Source organism: Microtus ochrogaster, chromosome 22 (genome assembly GCF_000317375.1).
Source record: "Microtus ochrogaster isolate Prairie Vole_2 chromosome 22, MicOch1.0, whole genome shotgun sequence".
Classification (NCBI taxonomy): Eukaryota; Metazoa; Chordata; class Mammalia; order Rodentia; family Cricetidae; genus Microtus; species Microtus ochrogaster.
Window position 1 is genome coordinate 17,472,214 of NC_022023.1, and position 24,626 is coordinate 17,496,839.

General features: G+C 41.3%; 1 protein-coding gene across 1 annotated transcript in view; it reads right to left on the reverse strand.

The window, feature by feature from the left end:
• The window catches only part of Agbl1 (ATP/GTP binding protein like 1), a 703,551-nt gene that overhangs the window by 307,483 nt on the left and 371,442 nt on the right, over positions 1–24,626 (reverse strand). Inside the window, exon 21 of the mRNA XM_013350206.2 lies at positions 18,991–19,167. Coding sequence (XP_013205660.2) covers positions 18,991–19,167 — 177 coding nt within the window. The remainder of the gene's footprint in view (positions 1–18,990; positions 19,168–24,626) is intronic.

Consider the following 24,626-nt stretch of genomic DNA (forward strand, 5'->3'; position numbering starts at 1 on the left):
CCTACTGGGTTCTCATTGTATGATCTCAGGGTTCCCAACTTTCCCCAGTACATCCGCTGTTGCCTGATGATCAAGGAGGGTCCCATAGAAATAGAAACTTTCGCCTTTTTGGTCAATATGGACTTACCTTAGTCAGCATGCCTATAAATGTGAATCTTTTTTTTTATTTTAATTTATTTATTTATTGAGAATTTCTGCCTCCTCCCCGCCACCGCCCCCCACCTCCCCCCCCCCGCCCCCCGATCAAGTCCCTCTCCCCCATCAGCCCTTAGAGCCATCAGGGCTCCCTGACCTGTGGGAAGTCCAAGGACCGCCCACCTCCATCCAGGTTTAGTAAGTTGAGCATCCAAACCGCCCAGGCCCCCCCAAAGCCAGCACGTGCAGTAGGATCAAAAACCCCTTGCCCTTGTTCTTGAGTTCTCTGTAGTCCTCATTGTCCGCTATGTTCAGCAAGTCCGGTTTTATCCCATGCTTTTTCAGACTCAAGCCAGCTGGCCTTGGTGAATTCCCGAAAGAACATCCCCATTGTCTCAGAATGTGGGTGTACCCCTCGCGGTCCTGAGTTGTCGACCAATGGAATCGAATAGCAGACCCTGACTTTAACCCACAAACCTACGAACACCTGATTTTCGATAAAGGAGCTAAAAGTATACAATGGAAAAAAGAGAGCCTCTTCAACAAATTGTGCTGGCAAAACTGGATGTCAATCTGCAGAAGAATGAAAATAGACCCATATCTATCACCATGCACAAAAATCAAATCCAAATGGATTAAAGACCTCAATATCAGTCTGAACACACTGAACCTGATAGAAGAGAAAGTGGGAAGTACCCTACAACAGATGGGCACAGGCGATCGCTTCCTAGGTATAACCCCAGCAGCACAGACATTAAGGGCCTCATTGAATAAATGGGACCTCCTGAGACTGAGAAGCTTCTGTAAAGCAAAGGACACTGTCACTAAGACAAAAAGGCAACCCAGTGACTGGGAGAAGATCTTCACCAACCCCGCAACTGACAAAGGTCTGATCTCCAAAATATAAATGTGAATCTTATTGACTAGGTTGGATTGAGTCCTGCCTAGGAGATTAGGAAAGCACTTGTCTGGGTGTGCTGGGAGGGGGTTTCTAGAAAGGAATTATTAAAGGGGAAGACTGATCCTCAGTGTGGGAGGCGGGGAGAGCTGCACCTCACAGGCTGAGACCCAGATGCAGTCAAAGGGGAAAAAGAAAGCCAGGCAGCCCTGAAATACTCTATTTCTCAGCCAGCATAATGAGAGCAGCACTGCCCCACCCTGCTCTCCCTGTCATGCTGGCCTGGCACCTCTGAAGACATGAGCTCCAGGAAATCTTTCCTCCTGTCCTACTGTTCTGTCCGGGGTCTCACAGTGACAAAAAGGCCGACAGACTTGGCGCCCACATCTTTTTTTAAACCAAACACTTTTTCCTGATTTCAGAGTTTGGCTGAATCACACTACTTCCAAGAAAATCCCTGAGAAAGATTTATCACAGTTGTTGCAGAAGAAGATTCTTTTGTCCCAGAATCTTTGAGTCAATGAACAACTGAGCAAATGCATGGCCAGTAACTTACACTGCATCACTGGGCTGCGTGCCTTGGCTTTGGCTGACCCATCTTCCAGTAAGTCCCAATTTCCTGTCTTAAAACAAGAATGACTCAAGTGAAAACCCTAAGCAATAGTGGAGAGGATGCCTGAACTGGCCTTGCCCTATAGTCAGATTGATGACTGTCTTAAATGTCATCATAGGATCTTCATCCAGGAACTGATAGAAGCAGAGGCAGAGAGCCACAGCAGAGCACTGGACTGAGCTCTCAAAGTCCAGTTGAAGAATGGAAGGAGTAGATTATGAGCAAAGAGGTCAAGACCATGATGCGGACAACCATTCAAACAGTTTACCTGAGCTAATGGGAGCCTACCAACTCTGGCCTAACAGCGAGGGAACCAGCATAAGACCAAACTGGACCCTCTGAATGTGGGTGATAATTGTATGGCTGGGGCAGACTGTGGAGTCACTGACAATGAGACCAGAATTTATCCCTACTGCTTGTACTGACTTTTTGGAACCCACTCTCTTTGAAGGAATGTCTTGCTTAGCCTAGATATATTAGGGAAGGCCTTGGTCCTGCCTCAAAGCAATGTGCTAGACTTTGTTGACTCCCTATGGAAAGCCTTGCCCTCTCTGAGAAGTGGATGGGGGATTGGGTGGGGGAGAAGGTGAAGGAAACAGGGAGAGGAGAGAGTGGGAAATGGGATTGATATGTAAAATGAGAAAAGATAGGTTTTTTTTCAAAATAAATTTTAAAACGATTAAATAAAAATATATGTTACTATAAATATTCAGTTGCATATGCAAAAATAAAATAGCTTTTATTCAATTTACAAAACTAGATGTATATTTTATAACATTCCTTCTGTGAGATCATGAAAACCAAACAAATATATGTTCCTGTTCCAAATAATGTGTGAACCTAGTTACTCGCTCTTTTTCTGTAATTTTTTCCCTCGGTGTATTACCTTGGTACACTTGGTTGTACACTTAGAGACTAGAAGAAGAAGAAAAACGGAAAGCAACCAAATCCATTGAAATCCCTGACTCTGTACTTCATGAGTATATGGCTTAGATGAATTAGCAAGATACCTTTCCCCTCATTTTCTCATCTATAGAAAGAAGATTAACACCAAGACCTGTATTAGTAGAGCAGATATAAGGGTCAGAAGCAAACATACCTAGGGTGTACAAAGGAGATGTTACGTGATGGAGCAATAAGGAGCAAAGACTCAGGTGTATGATTCTGGCTGGATTCAGTTCTCAGCTCCTTCAGTTGTGTTTGATCTGGGATGTATCACCCCACTATTTTTTTTTGCCATAACTTCCTTATCCTAATAGATGATAAAAATAGCAACCACTGTATAGGTTTATATTAACAGTTAATTCATGCAAATGCAAGAGTATATATTAAGTTTCAATAAACACTATGATTTATTATAAAGTCAAGGACAATTTGAGGAAGTTCATGACAAAGAGTTAAGTAAAGTCTCTTGTTGCATTTACAGTTCTGAATACCTGCCCACTCCTCTTTGAAGCTGTTCTGCTTAGATAATTTAGAATTAAAGGTTAGGTGAAAAAAAAAAACTTGGTAGAGACAAAAAAATAAACAAACAAGAGATTTACTATCCTTTCTTCTTTCTAATTCAATCTTACCAAGAATTATGTCTCAGATAAGAATGTTCTTCCCTGAGAAGCTGGACTCTAATCCATTAGTTCTGCTCACCACTTGGAACACACTGATGGGTCCTCACAACAAAGAAATATCCAGCACCAAGCGTTATCGGAATTTAGAGTGAGAAAGCCCGAGATGGAAAACTACCTTGCTCAGTAATCCTTCCCATGTCTTATCCCAGTCAATGTTCACCAGCACTCAATGACCTGAAAACGAAACACATCTCCTGTGTCCCACAGGAAGAGAGGAAGAATGGTAGCGACTACCTTCCTTAGAATGTCTGCAGTGCTTTCTGTTTGTTTGATTGTTTTATTTTTTTAGGCAATCTTATTTTATGTACAAATCCCAGTTCCCTGTCCTCCCACTGTCCTGCTCCCCCACCCTTCTCCCCACTCCACCCACATCCACTCCTCAGAGAAGGAGAGCAAGAAAAGAGATACCTTGAAAAAGGGAGCCATTATGGGGTTAGTGAGAAACCAGACACTAGGAAAATTCCCGGGAATTCACAAGGATGACCTCAGCTAAGAATCTAAGCAATAGTGGAGATGGTACCTCAACTGCCTGCAATCAGACTGATGACCTTAATTATTATCCCATAGAACCTTCATCCAGTAACTGATTGAAGTAGATGCAGAGATCCACAGCGAAGCACTGGATCAAACTCCTGGAGTTTTGATAACTGAGATTTTTAAATGGTTTCTATTCTGTCTTTGAGGATCTAGTGATCATCAAAGTAGCAACATCGCGGAGAGAAAGACTCGGTGGCTTAGTTCTATGGAGAGGTTGATCATGACAGCTGTAGTCAACCTGTTGAGGAGTGACTGAAGAGGGCCTGAGGAGTGTTAGGACACACAAATTGATTTGTTATGGTAACTGGCAGTGGCTGTCAGTGGTAAATGAGATTTCAAATGACTGCTAAAGTGACAATCCAATTTGGAAGTCAATCTGTTGTTGCAATGGCCTCTTCCCGCATACTAATTCATAAGAGCTAAAACATAGACAAATCAACCCATGAATTCTCTTCTATGAATGGTAACATACCTGAATAGCAAAACTAAAAGCAAAGTGTAACTATATCTTGCCTTTAGTTAATCTTTGTCGGGCTGGAGAAGAAGGAGACATTCAAACCAAGAGATGAGAGAACGTGAAAAAAAAAAAAACATAAGGTAAAAGTAGTTATTCCATTTCTATATACCTTCTGTGTTTTACCTGGTCACACAGATTAAATAAATGTGCTGCCGTATGTGGGTAAACTAAAATGCCCAATGTGGAAAGCCAAGTTCTCACATTGAACATGGGCCAGAAGGAAAGACCAAGCCAGATCTTGCTTGATGAATGAATGACATTATCCAAATCACATTTTTTTCCTCATTGTTTCTACCTAACAATTGACCTTTCGGAATTCTAACCAATTGATGAAATCATTGATAGTGAGTAGAGGAAAATAGGTACTCAAAGATCTTCTTCCTAGCAAAATTTTGTATACAAAATAAACGATAAATATTTTAAGTAAAATTCTAGAACAATCAATGAAATTTTCAAGAAAACTCAATCATTAGAAGCATGAAATCTTGACAGATATGTAAGGATTTTTGTGTGTTTATTGTTCTTATTGTTGTTTGTCCTATGCTGGGAATTGAACCTAGGCCCTTTCATATCTTGGGCACATGCTGTACCACTGAACGGCATCATCCGCTTTATCAAACATCAATTAAAATGGGTTTTGCAGCTAGACTGGGGCACGTGAGGCTGTGAGCAGGAAAGATGAATGGGGATGTTGAAAGAGTACAGGGAGAGATGGCTGGAATTGGGCACCTTTTGGGGGGAGTGTGGAAATCTAGCTCAGAGGAAACTTCCCGGAATGTAAGAAGGCGATTGATTCTAGCGAAGAATCCTCGTCATAGAGGATACAGATCCTGAACTGGCCATCTCTTCTAGCCAGGCTAGGCTTCCGGTGGCAAAACTGGGTTGCATTTGGCTAAGTTGTTGACTGAGTGGATCCCAAGGAGATCCTCAGATAACCCAGGGAGATGATAGGAAAGAGGGTTACCCTCCATAAACTGGCAGTGGGTCCCCAGGGCCAAGGACAATACAGCTCATTGAATATAGAGACGTCGAGCTGCTGCATGCAGGGAGCCTGCACCCCTACATGGTAGTCTCTTTGGTGGAAGAAGGTGCCTTGGACACCAACCCAGCCACAAAACCTTTGAGCTACAATCTGTATGACCTGAAAGATATGCTGGGGCAATGGTGTCAGAGAACCTGTAGGCGTGGTCAATCAATGTCTGAATTTGACTTGAGGCCCACTCCACAAGAGGGAGCCCATGCTCTATACTGCCTGAATGGCCAGGAACAAAGGTTGGGCAGCCCAGAGACTTATGGCAAAATCAATCATGACTTGTTAAAAATAAAAAAATTGATATCCTGTCCAGTCCTCATTAGAAATGCTTCCTCTGGCAGCAGATGAAGAGAGACACAGTCAGACATTATGCAGAGAGAGAGAGAGTCTAAAATGAAAGATGAAAGTCTCCATTGTGTCTCTCATAACTCAGGGAATCCCACGGAAGAGAGAATGGAAAGAGAGTCGGATTCTAAGACGGTAGAGGCCCCATTAGAACACAGCCCACTGGAATCAGCTAAGCAGAGCACAAGCAGACTCCCAGAGATTGAAGGGCAAGGCCCGGGCCAACATGGATCTCCTCTGCATTTGTGCCATGGTGTTAGCCTAGGGTTTTTGGGAGACTCCTAACCCTGGAAAAAATAGGAGACATTTGTGTCTTTTTTTTTTTCCCTGCTCCTGAGACTCTTTTCTTCCTGCTGGGGTTGCCTTGCCCAGCTTAGCTGTGAGGTCTTTGTCTTATTTTATTTTGCATTATCATGATAATTGTTGTCTCTTGGAGGCCTATTCTTTTCTGAAGAGAGGTGGGGCAGGAGAGGAAGTGGATGTGGGGGGGGGACAGGGAGGAGCTGGGAGGAGAGGAGAGAGGAAACTGTGGTCTTGTTGTATACAACAGAGAAGACTCTATTTTCAATAAAAATATATGTGCAGATTGGTCACCAGTCTGCCAGAGATGCACATGTAAACCAAGTATTTAAAGAAACATCAAAATGGCAAAATAGCAAAAATAGATACACATATTGTATTTGTGAACCACACAAATTTTTCAATACTAGTTCTATTTTCTTATTTTTCCTTACTAGTTCTACAATATAGCTATAAAAGATATATGTTTACATAGAAACACACAAGCAATTAAGTTTGACCCACAGCCCTTCTCCTCAGTCCAAATAATAAAAACAAAAATTATAGAGTTACATTTATAGGATGCTAGAGGGAACAAGAAAGTATCTAAGAATTTTGAATTGCCAAGAAAAATAAGCAATAGATTTAAATTAGGTTGTAGCAACTATTAATTCAGTTGAACCAGTGATGGGTGTGTGTTAAAACGTTCCTCTGTGTTAAGTAAGTAGTTTTCCAGTCTCCTCCATTAAAGGCTTGATGAATGACAGACTCCAGACTATCACAGAACAACTAGTCTATAAGTTTGTAAGCCGGATTTTGCTTCTTTAGTTTCTGTCTAGACGTAACAACTGATAGGTTCTCTGTGAATACTTCAGTTCCTGATGCTTATGATTGAACACACACACACACACACACACACACACTAAAGTGTGCCTTTTTCTATTTACAATTTTCAACCCATGCAAAGAACATAAGAACATTCATTGCAGAGTTCCGCTGATATCATCCTTTTCTACTTCCATCATCTTGTGCTCATGTCTGATCAGCTTCACCTCCTGAATATCTCTTTGCTGTGTTTCCAGTGTTATCTGCCCTCTGCCAACACTGGGCAATTGTAATCACTACCTGGCTTGTCTCAGATCCTTCACTCCTCTGTCTAGTGCAGAGTTGTTAAAAGACACTATGACCCCATTATTCATTTCCTTAAGTCATACCAACAATCTCATATTATCATGGAATTAAACTCCACTCCTTTAAGATAAATTATAAAGCTCCTTTCATCTGACCATTGCTTACTCCTACTACAAATCTTCCATGTCTGTCTAAAAATTGAATTACATTATTAAATGAAACATTTTTTTCAATGCAATTAGATAGGGTTGGAAAAAAAGAAGAAATATCACGCCTCTCATTTTAGGCATTATGACCATTTCAGTGTAATCTAATATCACATAAAATTTTTAACAGTCATAGTTTACATGTAATTCATATTACACTTAAAATTAAGGAAATAAAAACTTATTTTATAAATTTTCTTATACCTGAGTGATTTCTTCTTGTTTTAACCAAATGCAAGGCTTTCTATTTATACATATTATATTTAGACATATTAAATTCTGCCCAGGATTCCATTTCACTGCAGTTTTTTTTTAAATTTTATTTATTTATTAAGGATTTCTGCCTCCTCCCCACCACCGCCTCTCATTTCCCTCCCCCTCCCCCGATCAAGTCCCTCTCCCTCATCAGCTTGAAGAGCAATCAGGGTTCCCTGACCTGTGGGAAGTCCAAGGACCGCCCACCTCCATCCAGGTTTAGTAAGTTGAGCATCCAAACTGCCTAGGCTCCCCCAAAGCCAGTATGTGCAATAGGCATCCTCCTGAATATTAACCTTCATCAGGCGATGAAAGGAGACAGAGACCCACATTGGAGCACTGGACAGAAATCTCAAGGTCCAAATCAGGAGCAGAAGGAGGGGGAGCATGAGCAAGGAACTCAGGACCGCGAGGGGTACACCCACACACTGAGACAATGGGGATGATCTTTCAGGAATTCACCAAGACCAGCTAGCCTGGGTCTGAAAAAGCATGGGATAAAACCGGACTTACATAGCGGACAATGAGGACTACTGAGAACTCAAGAACAATGGCAATGGGTTTTTGATCCTACTTCACTGCAATTTTGAAGACACAATCTTGCCATGAAACAGAACGGCTTGTGCTAGCTTCGCAGTATCTGAAAACGTCACCAGCCTAGGTTGAAGTGGAGGACCACTGGTCAGTTGCCAGGAGGCTGAACACCACTGGGATTTTCCCCGTCTGGGTGTAACGAGATGTAGGTGAGCTGACAGCGACAGCTAGCGTGTGATGAAGGTGGAGGAGCCGCTTTAGCTGGATTTCATCACAGCCATACACGGAGTGCATCTACACAGATGGAGACTTAAAAATTAGCCCTTTCTTTTGGTGACTGAAGATTAAAAAAGAATAAATAACGCCATCTCATATACAGCCAACAATTGCTGAACCTCATATACACAAGTATAAAAAAAAAGCCTGGTGGATATCAATTACCTTCCTCCTTCTTCTCCATGTGCCACCCATTATTCAAACTGATACCTGCTTATTTCACTTGTCCTCTGCTGATGGGAACTGAGTTTGCATTCATGTTTCCACCACTAACAAGCAGTGGCTGGGTATACGCACATCGCAATGCATTGCTAGAGTCGAATTTTGACAAGTGTAAGCACAGCACCCAAACTCATGCATATGTTTGGTTGGCTATTACAAATGTGTGCTATCGTCGATGTGCGAACCATTCATATTTTCTCAGGAATTGTAAAGAGCATATTCTGGAGACCTTCGCCAATTCTCTCAAGGTCATCCCTCCCTGAGTCCCTGGTGGTGAATTCTGCCCCCAGTGTCACCAGCTGTAGTTGGGAACTGGCAGTTTCTCACCTGGGCCTACAGTCACATGCCTGGGAAATTCTTCATGCTTGCTGCCATGATCTAGCCAGGCCAAACATCCTGATTTTCTGGTCAGTCAAAGCATTCTGGCTTTGGACCACTAGCCACAGCGGAAGCCATATTCAGATACAACTGGAAATGCCACTGTAACTCTCTGGGGACACCTTTGACTAATGAGAAGGTAGAGGGGAAGGGGAGGTACAACGTACAGGCAGGGGCTCTGTGCTTCAAGTCCTCCAGTGCCTGCACTCTCTGGACACATCCCTGTAGGTGAGCAAGGCCCCTTGGTGGCTTTAATCCGTACAACAATGCCTATTTCGCTTCCCTGACCTGGCTCCCTGTTTATCGTCCACTGCCACTCCCCCATCATGCTTGGTCTATAGCACATTTCTGACACACTGGAAACGTTTACCAAAGTGTTGGTAAGTCACAGATCTGTTTGCAAAGGGAAGGTGATTTCAGAAACATAAAAATCAGTGGTGCAGCCAGGATTTCCTCCAGAACAAATAATTATGAAGACTCTTACTTAAACACGGACTTCCTCTTCATCTGTCTAAGTAAGACTCACCTTTTTTTTTTGATCTTTTTCATTCTCTTTGCCTCCAGGGAGGCAGAATTAACAAAGGACCACATAGTAATGCCCTAGGAGAGTCTGGGGAGTGTTCCTAAAGAGAGCCCCCTGGTGTCAGTCACCCTATGAGGAGTCCCAATGGCCCCGGTGTACTGGATGCCAAAGCCCAGTCCAGAATCCCATGGTGAGATTTATACATATAAAACGAGACAGAAGGATGAAAGGAAACAAGGATGAAAGAGAAATCAAGAACTTCCTCACGCTGCCCTACTTGCAAATGATTGTCTTCTGTTTTCCCAGATGTTGTCTTGTTCGGTTTTACATACACCCCAAAAAAACTTGTAGATAATTCACATTCAACAAAACCATCATTTACCGAGGACCTAAATCCTCTTCTCCTTCTGCTCTCCCGTAGCGCCCAGCTCCTTCGCTACCGCTCCCTACTCCAGGCTGCTGCTGCTTATTTAAGCATTTGCTGCTCTGGCTGGTAGTAAAGCTCTTAGGGAGCAGAGAGCTGTCAGTTCTCCTCTCTGTCATATTCTTGGCTCTTAGCATATTGCGAATTTAAAAAAAAAATTCCTCGAATGATATACAAAAGAACAAATGAAGATTGAAGATGTCCTGACCACATACCTGGCCTTGGTGGAGCATTCTGAGTGTTCTATATATTCCCATAGTCATCTGCCAATTTAAAATAAAATCGATAATAAGTGTATAGTGACTGATGAGACAATTGTGAGTTTATATAAAAACATCTAATGCATGTCTTCTAATATCAGAGTTGAAAGCATTCTGGAACATTCTCTACTTGTTAGCAATCTTGGAACACAGATATTATAAGGAGAATTAATCTTAGTTGTTACAACAACAACGACAACAAAAGAACTCAAGTCATTCACCTGGAATGAGACACAGCGGAAAATGATAACAGATTGGCTGGAGATCTTGAACCTTCCCCTTCTCCGCATAGAAAAGCAGTTACTGCGGCCACGGTCTTCTCCAGGTTATCCTTTGCTTTCTAGGTAGCACTGCCTAACCTGGATGGTGCCTTTCTGAGCACATTAGTATGTAGACGCTACTTCATGGACTCAGTCACGCACCAGAGACCAAAGTCAAGCATCCCAGATGGGACAAATCCTGTGTCCCAGTGCTACAAGTGAAATAAATCCCTGGCTTAAGTCTGCTTTCTTTGGTTTTAGATGTCTTCTCTATGAGGATACCCAGCTTATTGCATTTACATAGATCACATGGGGAGAATAAGATTTACAGAGATAAACTACCTTTTCTTCTTCTTACTCGTTTGAAGCCAAATTATTTTTAAAGAACCAGAGGTCATTTAAGGCTTATTGGATTATTCCAAGTGTCAGATTCCCTCCTTATTTTTGATAGAAGGAATCATTTTCTGCAATGGGCATTTAAAATTCAAGGCTGCCAGGGTGCGAGTAATCCCAGGAAAGGCCCCTGCTGGCAACCTTATTAGCATCGCTGCCTCTTGATTTTTATTTAATTCCTTTTAATATTCTATTGCAGTGCTGACAGACATTAGGAAGCTGAGGGCTCCAGAATGAGGGCAGTATTTCAATGTATCATCAAGCCTGCAGTGAGCTAATAAACTGCCCACCAAGCGCTTTGAGATCATATAGCAAGAGGTCAAAGGAACTGGAGCTGTGGCTCAGTGGTAAGAGCATCCAGACAGCATGCGCAAGGCCCTGAGTTTGATCACCAGCCCCATAAATAAACAATAAAATGATGGGTTAAACAAGAGAACCACAAGCGTGGAATCGGAGTTAATAAGGAAAGAAAGAGTACTGACATAAAGGGTCCAAATAAGTTTCCCCCAAAATGATGGATTAGCATCTGGATTTCATCTCTGTATCTGCAAAGGACTAAAGTGACATACCAATGGCAAAAATAAGCACTTGGAAAACGGGACTCTTTTCTAAGCTCCAGGGAGGGGAAGGCTATTACAGAACATGGGTGAAAAAAAAGAAAGAAAGGCTCATACAACATTAAAATGTTAACTTAGAGCAACCAAACTGTTCATACTGGGGATTACATTCAGCTTGTAAATCATATTCATATCTGACACTGCACGCTAGCTCAAAAGTAAATACAACAATGGCCTTGCCCTAACAAAAAGGTTAGAGCTCCCATCTTCCCCTGACTCATGCACTCTTGACCTTTGCAAATCTACTTTGAGACCCTCAAGAGGAAACAGTCACCCAGAGAGCTCCTTCAAGTAGAGTCTGTTTGAGCAGATGGGACCTGGGGCTTGCTTTGCTAACAAATGCCAGGTACTGCTGATGCCCCAGGAGCCCATGCACCACCTGTGAAGGAGAGCCCTGGGAGATTAGTGTCCAGGTAATTACAGAAGATTTAGATTGAAGTTAATCCAAAGCACACTTAATGAGAGGCATCGTTGTTCCTCCGCTAATGGGTTCTGAGGCAGAAATATCTGGTGATTTATAGACTGAGGTCAGTTTTTTTTTTTTTTTTTTTTTTAAGAAAGTCAAGCAAAACGTTTCGAGAGAAATAGCCAAAGTACAGAAGAACCCTCTAGAGATCCAGGATTCTTGTAATCTTTTGCAGGCGATCACACGCCCTCTCTAGAATAACTGTAAAAAACTGTTAAGTCTTGTCCCAGGGAATACGCATCTAGTTCCTAGTCCCATCCCTTACATAACCACATTTTTTCCTAGGCTCTTGTGAGCTCACATAATAAAATTGTTTAAAGTCTCCTGCCCTGAGCTTGGCCCAGAAGCCAGGAGAAACAAACAAAATCATGTGTAATTTCCCCAGGATACTAGACGATTTTTAAATATAAGTCTTATACAAAAAAAAATAACTTAGCTAACCATATAAACGTAGAAAAGACAATTCAAAAGAAAAATAGCAGCAGGTAGGAACAGGAGAACTTGAAAGTCTGGGGCATAAGCTGTGGGAATTTCTCCATGGCCTGAAAAAGGATCTGGAATAGAAAAATTGTTTTAAAACAATCTTGCCTTCTATGTTCCCATTGATATCCTGCCCCAGTCTCTCCATGAGCAGATCCTGGGTCATCAGACTCTGAATGATCGAGGTAAGATGTGATAGTATACCCTTGGCATCCCATCATCCGGGAGACTAAGGTAGGAGAATCACAATGGTATGGTTTCAGGACGATGTAGACAACACAGTGAATGCCAGAGCATTGTGAACAACAACAGCAAGGTCTTGTCTAAAACAACAAAACAGAAATTGAAGTTAAACAAAGACAGGAAGAAGAAAGTGAAGGAAGAACAGAGGAGAGGGAGGCAGAGAACAAATTCTTGAGCCGTGCTCTCATTCCAGAAATTTCTGGACTCATGATCTCATGGTTCAGAAGTCTCATTGTTTAATTTCCAGATGGTTTTTAACATATATTAAAGTTTGAGGTGTCCTTAACTTTTTTCTGTTTACCATAATGGAAGAAAAAAATCCACCTCCACAGTCAATCAGGAGCTGAAAAGGTGTATACTCGTGATATAAATGAGGATACAGGAAAAGGGACTTGAGAATAGAAATCTAAATATATTTCCCAGTTGTGGTCATGGCTAGAGAAGGTGTGCTTGTTTATGTGTTTGTTTTAATTCAGCCATTTTGTAGACACATGAATTTGTCCCCTACATTACTATTTATTCCTCTCTTGTTTCTTTCTGTTCCCCTAAATAAAGGCTCACAAAATCTTGTCTTCCTCCTCCTCTTCCTCTTCCTCCTCCTCCTTCTCCAGGACTTCACATATGCAATATATATATATATATAATGCTAAGTAGCAAGTTTGATAGACTAAATAGCAAATGATAAAGAAAATGTCTAAATATTACATACAGTTTATATAATATAAATAGATCTACTAACATACACACACAGAGACACACACACACACACATATATATATATAATATATGTATATATATATATATACATACTTAAGAGAGAGAGAGAGAAGAGTTAGAGGGAGGTGGATAATAATCTCCACATAAGTCAAATCACTAGTTTCATTAGTTTTTAAACTCTGGCTACATGCTACAGTTCTAAAAATCCAGAGTCCTTATCTCTAACTGACCCTAAAGGTTTGATTTAAGGTCTAGAATGTAATATCATGGTCAAAAATTGTCATCATTGCTAAGATAAAAATATAAAATTGCCATTAACAATTTTTATTATCAATACAAACCAAAAACTTGTTTGGAGTTTAAACATGGGGTGAGCTTTTAATGAGAAAATTGAGATGTGTTCCTCTAAACAGTAGTTTTGTGTACAATTGATGTCCTTATTAGACAAGAAGAGATGGAGAGAGAGCCGCACTAGGGGAGAAGGCCATGTGATAACAAAGCAATAGGCTAAGATTATTGATCTAGAAACCAGAGAATATAGCAGATTTTGGCAATACCGGCAGCCAAGAGATGGGCATGGGATAGCATCTCTGATCAAGTTCCAGAGAGAAGGTAGTCCTGCTGAGACCTGGATTTAAACTTCTTGCCTCCAAAATCATGCTAGAAAAAATATCCACTATCTATAGTCCTTTGCTATGCAGCTTCACACAGTTCCAGTAATAAGCCTGACCTCCACTTCTTTTCAAGTCCTGGTGATTGAACCCAAGGCCTTGAACAAGTAGTCTTCTGCTGAGCTGCATCCTTAGCCCTTGGCTCCTAAGGTTTCTCTGTGTAACCTACACAGACTTTGGGCTCACCATGTAGCCCAGAATGGTCACCAGGAATCCTCCTTCTTCCATATCCTCGGTACTGGGAAGACAAAATCATAGTGCCTGACTGCCTAGCCTCCATTACATAGCAATGTAGAAAACCCACTTCTCAGATGGAGTCTCTGGCTGCATGTCCTAAATAATCAAAGCCAGTGGAGTATGAAGGAGGGATCCTGGGAGCCTTGGGAAGTATTTGTAGATAATATAATTTCTTTCTGAAATTCACTCCCATCAAAACATCTTCCATATTTAAATGTTTAATTCAAACATTTATATTTCCTAATGTATGTCTTTTAAAAACCACTAAGTTGGATATAAGTTGGTTGCCCCAGGAAAGCTCTTCTAAGACTCAGAGACTCCCATAGAAGTATTTAAGGAGTATTCTCTACAACATTGGTGAACAACAAAAAAAGTGAAGTTGGTCAGGAGAAGAGTCAGCTCTCACTGAATATGCAATAGAAGCCCCAGATAATCCAAGAGAGAACTTTAGAGGCAAGGAAACTAACAGGCAAGGAGACTCGGCTCTTGTCCCCAGTTTACACCTGCCCCTGTATGTACGTACTCTAGAAGAGCCAAGAATTTTGGGAAAAGCAGTTGCCAGCTTTCTTCAGAAGCAGGTGCTGCACGATGACAGACACAGCTATAAGCATGTAGGGGAAATGAGTGCCTTGAGCCTAAACGGGACTTAGAATATGGACTGTGGCATTGACCTTGTATACAAAGGGAAGTCTGCCTGCCTAATCACCATCTGTTATGAGGATGTGGCCATGAGAGATTCCACACCTGGACCAGATCGCCTTATTCTGGGAAAGAATCCATTAGGTGCTCTTAAATCATGTCATAATGACAGGGCCAAAAGATCTCAGCTCTGGTTTCTTGGCCTGCCCCTCTCCCACCCACACACTCCCCATGTGCACATCCTGCAGCAGCTCTCAAAGACTCCATTTTTACAATGGCTGTGATCACATGTGGACCACAGTGAATTCAGTTTTATTAGATACTTGGATGGACAGGATAATCATTTAACCACTCTATAGAAATTCTGACCCATTGCCTTCATTTATTTATTCACTCGTCATACATTTCAGTAGTGATTCAACCCTAGACTAAGCATTGAGTGTTGAAACAAGCAAGAGATTATAAAATTTCTTAGCAAAATGGTAAATTATTGGACTTTACTTAGAAAAAAAAGGGGGGGGGCATTTGGATAGTGTTGTGGATTGCTGTCCGCTGGCCCATGACATCTTAATTAGAACAGATGTGGTGGACCACACAAGATCCTCCCAGGATCAGGTCCATTGGTAAAAGTGGAAAGAAGGTCTTCAGGTGGTCCCCTGCAATTACAGCCTACTCTTCCCTTGGGGATGTGATTCTGCCTTAGTTGATGGTGGTCTTGGGAAGTGGTAGATGCACAGTGAGTGAAAGGGCTACTACAAGGGGACTCCAGCTGTGCGGCTGCTGTGACCTTGTTACCCAGACCAGGGTAGGAGTTTTCAGTGGTGCAAGTGTTTGGGACCACACATGTTTCTCTGAGAAATATCTTACACATGCTGCTGCAAGTAAGCAAGTAGCGAACGCGTGGTTTCACCACCCTAAATGAGTGGAGTCATCTTCTTAGTCTGTTATTGGTGCCAGACACGGATGAATGGGCTTTGCTCATCTTTTCCAAGCAAAGGTCATCCAATAGATGGGTTAAAGGTCGTTACTATGTCTTGAGTAACTCAGGGTTGTGGAGAGGGACCTCAGTGGAGGCTGGAAAAGATGAAGGACGCACACGGAGGGTCCACAACATAAAGCATCTAACGCGTAGAAAGGGTACCAAACACCAGTTAGCTATTCTTTGATCTCAGCTGAATCGCCCGTCTTCTATTCTTGCTCTAAGTAAGGCCGTGTTATCTTTCTACAAGTCCACAATGTCGCCAAGAAGCAAGCTAACAGCCTACTTGAGTGGGAGCACTCGTGTCAAACTCCGTAGCCATTAGCAACCTATGAAACCCAGATACTTGCCTCTGTATGTAGAAGCACATGATGGATGTGACCCCAAGTTATACACATTCAGTAAAAAGCAAACAGATGTCCATATCAACTAGACACCTCTTAAAACATGAGCTCTGAATGGTTGTTCATTCCGTTTTCCTTCCTGCCTCAGAAGATGTGAGAGCTTTAGGCCAGTCCCCAGTAGGTAAAACAAATTCTCTCACTAGGTGGAACTTCCAGGTTAAACACAAATTTTGGATCTAACTATACAACTAGAGCAGAAACTGTGTCTCAAAGAGATATAAGCAGGAGATTTCTTTAAAACTATCCAACTGTAGACTGGAAAATAGAAGAGAAAAATATCATATTAATAATAATTATCTGAATGTATTGGCTAATGTTCTTTAATGTAGCTCCAGCATAAATGTCACCGTAAGAAATGCTATTTCACTTCACCACTAACAAATCGGGTACTTAGTGTGCTGGGGGAGAAGTGATTGGAACTGCTTTAAAGCCACGTTAACCAGAGAAACTGCAAAAATATTTATATTCTTATGAAGGAAGGAAGGAATGCCCCTCGTGGGTGTATTTAAGTATCCTCAATCTTTTGGATAAATGGTAATGCTAAACAAAAAATGGAAAGATGACCTTAGAATAATAACCTCAAGACCCAACTGGGACTCAGCTTCCCAATATAAAAAAAAAATCATTTGCAATATGTTCAGGGTAAAAGTTTCTATACTGCTTTATAGCTCACAGACTTTATGATATTCCTCAAACAAAAATCACCCAAACACCCAACTCTGAGTTGGCTTCCTTCCTATGAGATAGGCCCTCCCATATGTAAAATTACTCACCCAACCATACTCACTGTCTGTAATTCTGCTCAGTGAGGCTCTATGGTGTGTGTAAGGACAGGAAAACAATGGGAAGGAGAAAACCAATCCATTCATAGAGGTGTTTCATATAGAGCCTGGGCCTGTGAAAGCAAAACCAGGTCTGGCGCAGTTGGGGCTTTCTGCAGCCAGCTCTCTCTCCATTCTTCCTTTAAGAGACCTCATATGAAGGCAATGTGGAAACTTTCACAGAGCAGACATTGGGTCAGCGCCTGAAAGCCAGCCCATTGGCTGAGTATCTTTCATCCTTTGTCATTGCTAACAGCCATTATATGTGTTACATGGAAAATGAAGATCTGAGATGACCTGACCTGTGAGTTATTGGGTTTGCACACAGCCAGAAAGGCCTTTGAGTGGCCAGTTGATTCATAGTGGATGCCATTGATTTTTAGGTGACTAGATGAAACTAGGCTGGATAAGTTCTTGGAGAAACTAAGTCAATGAAAGTCAACAATCCAATTAGTCTGTAAAACGTTGCATGGGATGCCTTTGAATGACTGCCCCCTTTTCCATGAAAAGGCAGATGACAAAGAGAAAATACTATATTCAAAAGGCCACAGGATCAAAGTACTCTAGGCTTATTTTTTTCTGATACCACAGGTTTTTGAATGACAATAGAATGAGGAGAATTTGATAAAATAATCTCCAACCATCTGCACATCTACAGAACTCATGTGTTGTAAGGAGAACAAGTTTCATTCATATCTTCCTTTGATTGGGCAGGCATGTAGGCATGTGAGACAATGGGCTTCCAGCCCTTTCGATAAACGGAAGAGTGAGGTCTTTGGCTGCCTGTGCAAAGATCCCAAATCTTTTTGCATCGATATTAACAAGAGAAAATTGGATTAATTAGTCAAATAACATTAATCCACTAACAATGCAATTCTTTGAAGCAACTGTGTAGAATAATTAGCAGACAGAATTAGCGAGACAAAATGAATGGCTCCATAGCCCTGTGTCAAAATTCTCTTTGGCCAGGTGGGAAGACAGGCAGCTCTCATAACCTGCCAGTCCCTAACCTCTCTGTGATAGCTAACAGATTTCTACAAACTCATGATAGATGCCAAGTGTTTCCTGGCTGTTCTAGGAGTGTTTCAAAGCCAACACCCAACGAGCATTAGCGCTCGTGAGGTCCAGGTAGTTTGGGGGTTGAATGGAAGTCACCAAGGAGTAGTCTGTCAACTTGCCTAAGAAATTTAAAAGAGTCTATTACCCTGGCATTGTCACTGAGTCTCTTATTTATGCTTCTCGATGGGAGAGTGGGAAGAGCAGCCAGAGCAGTGTGCTGTAGCAGCTATCCAGCTGCTCATGCCGTTAATATAGCTGTAGAAAGGACATGATTTATACAGCACTGCTTTCCCTCAACACTAGCTCAAGCATCAAAAAAAAAAAAAAATAGCCCACACATTTTGGTGGACTCATAGTGAACACATGCTCCACTATGCTCTGGTGACAGCAGGTGGCTGCTGGTTTACCCTGCCACATAAAACACCCGGCGCAGAAATGTTTTGATTGCACCTATAGACCTATACCCTCTATGATGTGCAGTTTGGTTATTGGAAAAGATGACATTATTTCCATGCATATAACAGTCATGACTGGTCGTTCAGATCGAAGAGAGGTTCCCTGCTGCTTGCTAGTGCAGACAGCTGATGGAAGTACTACATTGGAAGGCATGCACAGGTTATTTCCAGGATCAACAGAGCTGCTGCTGCAGGTATAAAAATAATCAATGAAGCAGTTCTTCACAGAGAAGGGGTGAGGCCAGACTCAGCTGGAAGCTTCCTACCCCTTGCAAGGGAGAAAGACAGGTCTGCTACTGCTCCTCATTTCCATGTTCTGCTGCTGAGCAGATAGCAGGGGCCCGATAGCTTCACATACCTGATAGGGGCCCTGGTTGCAGCCACAAAAGCTGCTCTCCATGGTGTAACTTCTGGAAACTCCCATCTCTCTCCACACCACAACCCGGGCAGTGGAGGCTCGTGATTTTTCCACTAGAAAACTGCAGCTGTTCATGGTGAATGCTGGTGCTAGCTTGTCCAGGATTTTAGGAAGCATCTATAATTAAAATAAATAAATATATATATAAAACAAATTATGATAAGCTATGGGTAATTAAGAATATTCATTATTGCTGGGTGGTGGTGGCACATGGCTTTAATCCCAGCACTTGGGAGGCAGAGGCAGGAGGATCTCTGTGAGTTAGAGACCAGCCTGGTCTACAAGATCTAGTTCCAGGCCAGGACCGGCACCAAAGCTACCAAGAAACCTTGTCTCGAAAATCAATATATATATATATATATATATACATATATATATGTATATATATATATATCTCCATTATTTAAAAATGGATTCTCAACATGTATTATTAAACATCAAATACATGGTTATTTTCCTCTGAATCATTAATTCTAATAAACAAATATCAACAATTTTACCATTTTGCCCATGTAAACTGTGAGGCTTGACAAAGAAATAAATAACCCAAGAGCCACAGCTATGAGATAGTCAGGCCAACCTGGTCTACTTCAGCATCATGAGTTTTGGCTCCCCTTTCCCCTGGCACTGTGCACCCAATTTCATACACTGCTAAGTTGTGCCAGCTGAGAACTATATATGTCACAGAGAACTGCAGCTTCAACAGACTCCATCCAGTTCCACCCAGGACAGAGGACTATGGGCTTATCTCTGACAGCCACGGACAGTCGCCACCCATAGAAACATATGAATATAAAGTGCACTCATCTCCTGTGAGTGTATAATTGCCCTAATGAACTCTCTCATAGCATCCTCCATGTCATAAATCGGGAGCCGAATCAATTATGAAACGCCTAGGACGCCATCCTCCTAGGGTTCATATATCCCCACTTTTCTAGGAATGAAACTCTTTTATTCATGACTTTTTCATCTCCATTTAGAAGGAATGGATAATCTCCTGCCACTCCAATTAATCAAGTGGGGCTCCTAGGCACCAGATCCGCCCCCAAGGAGAGGATAACTCAGATGTGATAAGACACACGGTACTTGGATCAGCAGAAACGCTAAACACGGGCAGCCCCAGGTCTTAGCGGTATTAAAAGTCCATTTCACTTCAGTAGTCACAGACTATGCACAAAGAGTATATGATATAAAATTGAGTACAATACATAACAAACAGTAGAAATTCAGGCTTTTAGCCAAATTCTCCAGAAGAAAATATAAACTACTCTGGTAGAAATGCCGCTCCTTTGTCATTCCTAGAACATCCAGCAAATCTTTATCTCTCTGGTGTTTTTGTCCCCATACTTAATATAACTTAATTCTAACATTATAAATGTAAAGTATATATTTTATAGGTATATCACCATAATATTTGTGTGGCTCATTAAGATCTCAGCTTCCAGGCCTATGGATCATTTTTTTTAAATATTTATTTATTAAGTATACAGTATTCTGTCTGCGTGTATGCCTGCAGGCCAGAAGAGGGCACCAGATCTCATTACAGATGGTTGTGAACCACCATGTGGTTGCTAGGAATTGAACTCAGGACCTTTGGAAGAGCAGGCAGTGCTCTTAACCTCTGAGCCATCTCTCAGCCCCCCTATGGATCATTTTGAAAAGAAAAATTAAATGCTAATTTTTATTTGTGTTTGTGCACTCATCAATCTCTCCAGGTAAGTTCTAACTCCATTGGTTTCTTCAGAGTGTTCATCACAACAATAAATAAATAGTTGCTTGGTTTACATTTCCTCTTGACCTTGTAAATTTCATGATGGCAGAAGATCCCTGCACATTGAGAAATGCTTCTCACGACAACAATTCAGGGTACTGGTTGAAGAAATAAATAGAATCCTTTTTTATTTCATTAATAAAACTATCTTTTTCATTTCATATTCCAATCCCAGTTTCCACTCCCTCCCCTCCTCCTGTTACCTCTACCTACCCCAGAACCCACACCCCATCCACACCTCAGAGAGTGTAAGGCACACTGCTTTGAAAAAGAATCAATGCCCCTTCCTACTATATCTAGGCCGAACAAGGTATACATCCAAAGAAAATGAGTTCCCAAAAAGTCAATACAAGCAGTAGCTATAATTCCTGGTCACACTGTCAGTGGCTCCACAGTTTTTCCCAGGCATACAACTGTCACCCACATTCAGAGGAACTAGTTTGGTCCAATGCTGGTTCCTCCCCTGTTTGGCCAGAGTTGATGAGCTCCCATTAACTCAGGTAAGCTGTTTCAGTGGGTGTCCCCATCATGGTCTTGAGCTCTTTGATCATATTTTTAGTCCTGCCACTCTTCAACTGAACTTTGGGAGCTCAGCCCAGTGTTCCACAGTGGCTCTCTGCCTCTACTTCCATCAGTTGCTGGGTAAAGGTTCTATGGTGACATTTAAAATTGTCATCAATCTGACTACAGGGTAAGGCCAGTTCAAGCACCCTCTCCACTATTGCTTAGGGTCTTAGGTGGGATCATCCTTGTGGACTCACAGGAATATCTCTAGTGCCAAACTTCTTGGTAGCTCCATAATGTCTCCCTCAATCAAGATATCTCTTTCCCCATCTTAATTATCCTGTTCCCTCAAGTTCTCCTCCCCTCTCCTTCCCTTCTCCTCCTCCCCTTCCTCCCTTCCTTCTCCCCCAACCCCACCCCATGCCCCCAATTGTCTCAGGAGATCTTATCTATTTCTCCTTCCCAGGGGGATCCATATATGTTTCTCTTAGCGTTCTCCTTGTTACTTACCTTCTCTAAGGTCATGGACTATAGGTTCATTATCCTTTGCTTTACAGCTAGTATCCACTTATGAGTGAGTACATAGCATGCTCATCTTTCTGTGTCAGGGTTAACCCACTCAGGATGCTTTTTTTCTAGTTCCATCCATTTGCATGTAAATTTCAAGATATCATTGTTGTTGGGTTTTTTTGTTTTTTTTCCCCCGCAGAGTAGTACTCCATTGTGTAAATGTACCACATTTTTCTTTATCCATTCTTCAATTGAAGGGCATCTAGATTGTTTCCAGATTCTGGCTATTACAAATAATGCTCCTATGAACATTGTTGAACAAACGTCTTGTAGTATCCTTTGGGTATATGCCCAAGAGTGGTATTGCTGGGTCCTGAGGTAGGTTGATTTTCAATTTTCTAGAGAAACAGCCATAATGATTTCCAGAGTGGTTATACAAGTTTGCATTCCCACCAGCAATGAAGGAATGTTCCCCTTACTTCATGTCTTCTCCAGCATAAACTATCATTGATGTTTTTGATCTTAGTCATTCTTATAGATGTAATATAGTATTTTGTGGATTTGTGTTTCCCTAATGGCTAAGGATGTTGAACATTTCCTTAAGTGTCTTTTGGTCATTTGAGATTCTTCTGTTGAGAATTCTCTGTTTAGGTCTATATTCCATTTTTTAATTTGGTTATTTGGAATTTTGATGTCTAATTTCTTGAGTTCTTTATATATTTTGGAGATCAGTCCTCTGTCTGATGTGGGTTTGGTGAAGGTCTTTTCCCATTCAGTAGGCTGCCTTTTTGTCTTCTTGGCCTTGTCTTTTGCTTTACAGAAGCTTTTCAGTTTCATGAGGTCCCATTTATTTATTTTTGCTCTCAGTGTCTGGGCTACTGGTGTTATATTTAGGGAGTGGTCTCCTATGCCCATGCATTGAAGGCTATGTTGCACTTTCTCTTATATGAGGTTAAGTGTGGTTGGATTTATATTGAGGTCTTTAATCCATTTGTACTTACATTTTGTGCATGCAGATAGTATATTCTAATAGAGATGATAGGGGACTGATTTAATATGCATGGATATACTATTATTATAAATAAAGTGATGGAAAACACTTTGAAATCACTTTAATTATTAGTGTGTCACTTTGTTACAGCAAGTATACTTTTATTTAGATAAGAACTCATTTTTTTTTTTTTTGTTTTTCGAGACAGGGTTTCTCTGTGGTTTTGGAGCCTGTCCTGGAACTAGCTCTTGTAGACCAGGCTGGTCTCGAACCCACAGAGATCCGCAAGAACTCATTTTTAAAGAACACGTTTAGTTTCATGGCAAAATCAGAAAGATAATGCAGGACCTCCCATAGACACCCACACCCTCCCATAACATCTGCCACCAAAATGGTCCATTTGTTTTGAGTGATGAACTCACACTGAAACATTAACAATAGACAGAGTTGATATTAGGATTTACTATTGAAAACATACATTGTAAGTGCTTAGAAAGTAGGCTCCCTGACAGTTATTCAGCATTACAGTATCACTGTAGAGTGTCTTTGCCAGAACAAATGCTTCTGCTCCACCTACCACCTTTCTATTCCCCTAAACCCTTGGCGACAACTGATCTTCTGCCTTCGAAGTTCTGTTCTACCTAGAATGGTGCACCAGGCTACTTTACAGATTGACGTCTGACACTTAGAAATACTCACGTAAGGTAGCTCCAATTCTTCCCATTTATGGCAGTTTATTTCACCTTGTTACTCAATAATATTTCATTATAAATCTTCTGATTACCCAAATTTAGCTGTTATAAATAAAGCTACCATAAATATACATGTACAGGTTTTTTTATGGGCATCTAAGCTTTTAGTTTCTTTAGAATAATCCCAAGCATATAATACTAGGCTCAATAGCAAGAATATATCTAAGAAATCAAAGTTCTCTTCCAAAGTGGTTGTATCCTTTGGGATTTCCACCAACAATGAAGTAGCACCTCCATGACTCTAAGTCCTTCTTGAAATTGGATGTCAGCATTCCAGGTTTTGGTTGCTTGGACAAGTGGCAATGACATCACATTTTTTAATCTTCTGTCCCCTGAGATATAGAACAGATCATTGCTTTTTGTGGTTTTTTTTTTGACACCTATGTATCTTCATTATTCTATGTTTAAATCTGGATTTGTTTTCTCATTTTTCAGTTGAGAAGGGTTTTTCTTTTACATAACCTCCAAGGCCTTACATAAACTCTGTTATAAATAACAGTCTATAACACTGATTTTTCATATGTATGTTGCAATAATTTTCTCTATTCTCCTTCTTCCATTTTCATCCTTGCAACAGTATTTTTTCTCAGAGCAGAAGATATACAATTTATGAATTCCAGCTTTTCGATTCTCTCTCCTAAGAATTATGCCACTGATGTTACATCTTAAAAGTATGGTAGCAGGGAGGGGGCACGATACCAAGGGGCACGATTGCCAAGTCCATGGTCTTCAACATCTACATATTCCCCTGCTGTTATCTTCTAGAAATTTTTGTACTTTTTCATTTTATACTTCGGTCAGTGTAATAAGAATGAAAACAGCTTTATAGGCTTATGTATTTGCATGCTTAGTCACCAGGGAGTGGGACTGAAGAAGCAGAATTAGAAGGATTAGGGGGTGTGGCTTTCTTGGAGTATGTATGGCCTCTTGGAGGAAGTGTGTTACTGGGAGGGGGGCTGTGAGGTTTCAAAACCGCATAGCACTCTCTCTCTCTCTCTCTCTCTCTCTCTCTCTCTCTCTCTCTCTCTCTCTCTCTCTCTCTCTCTCT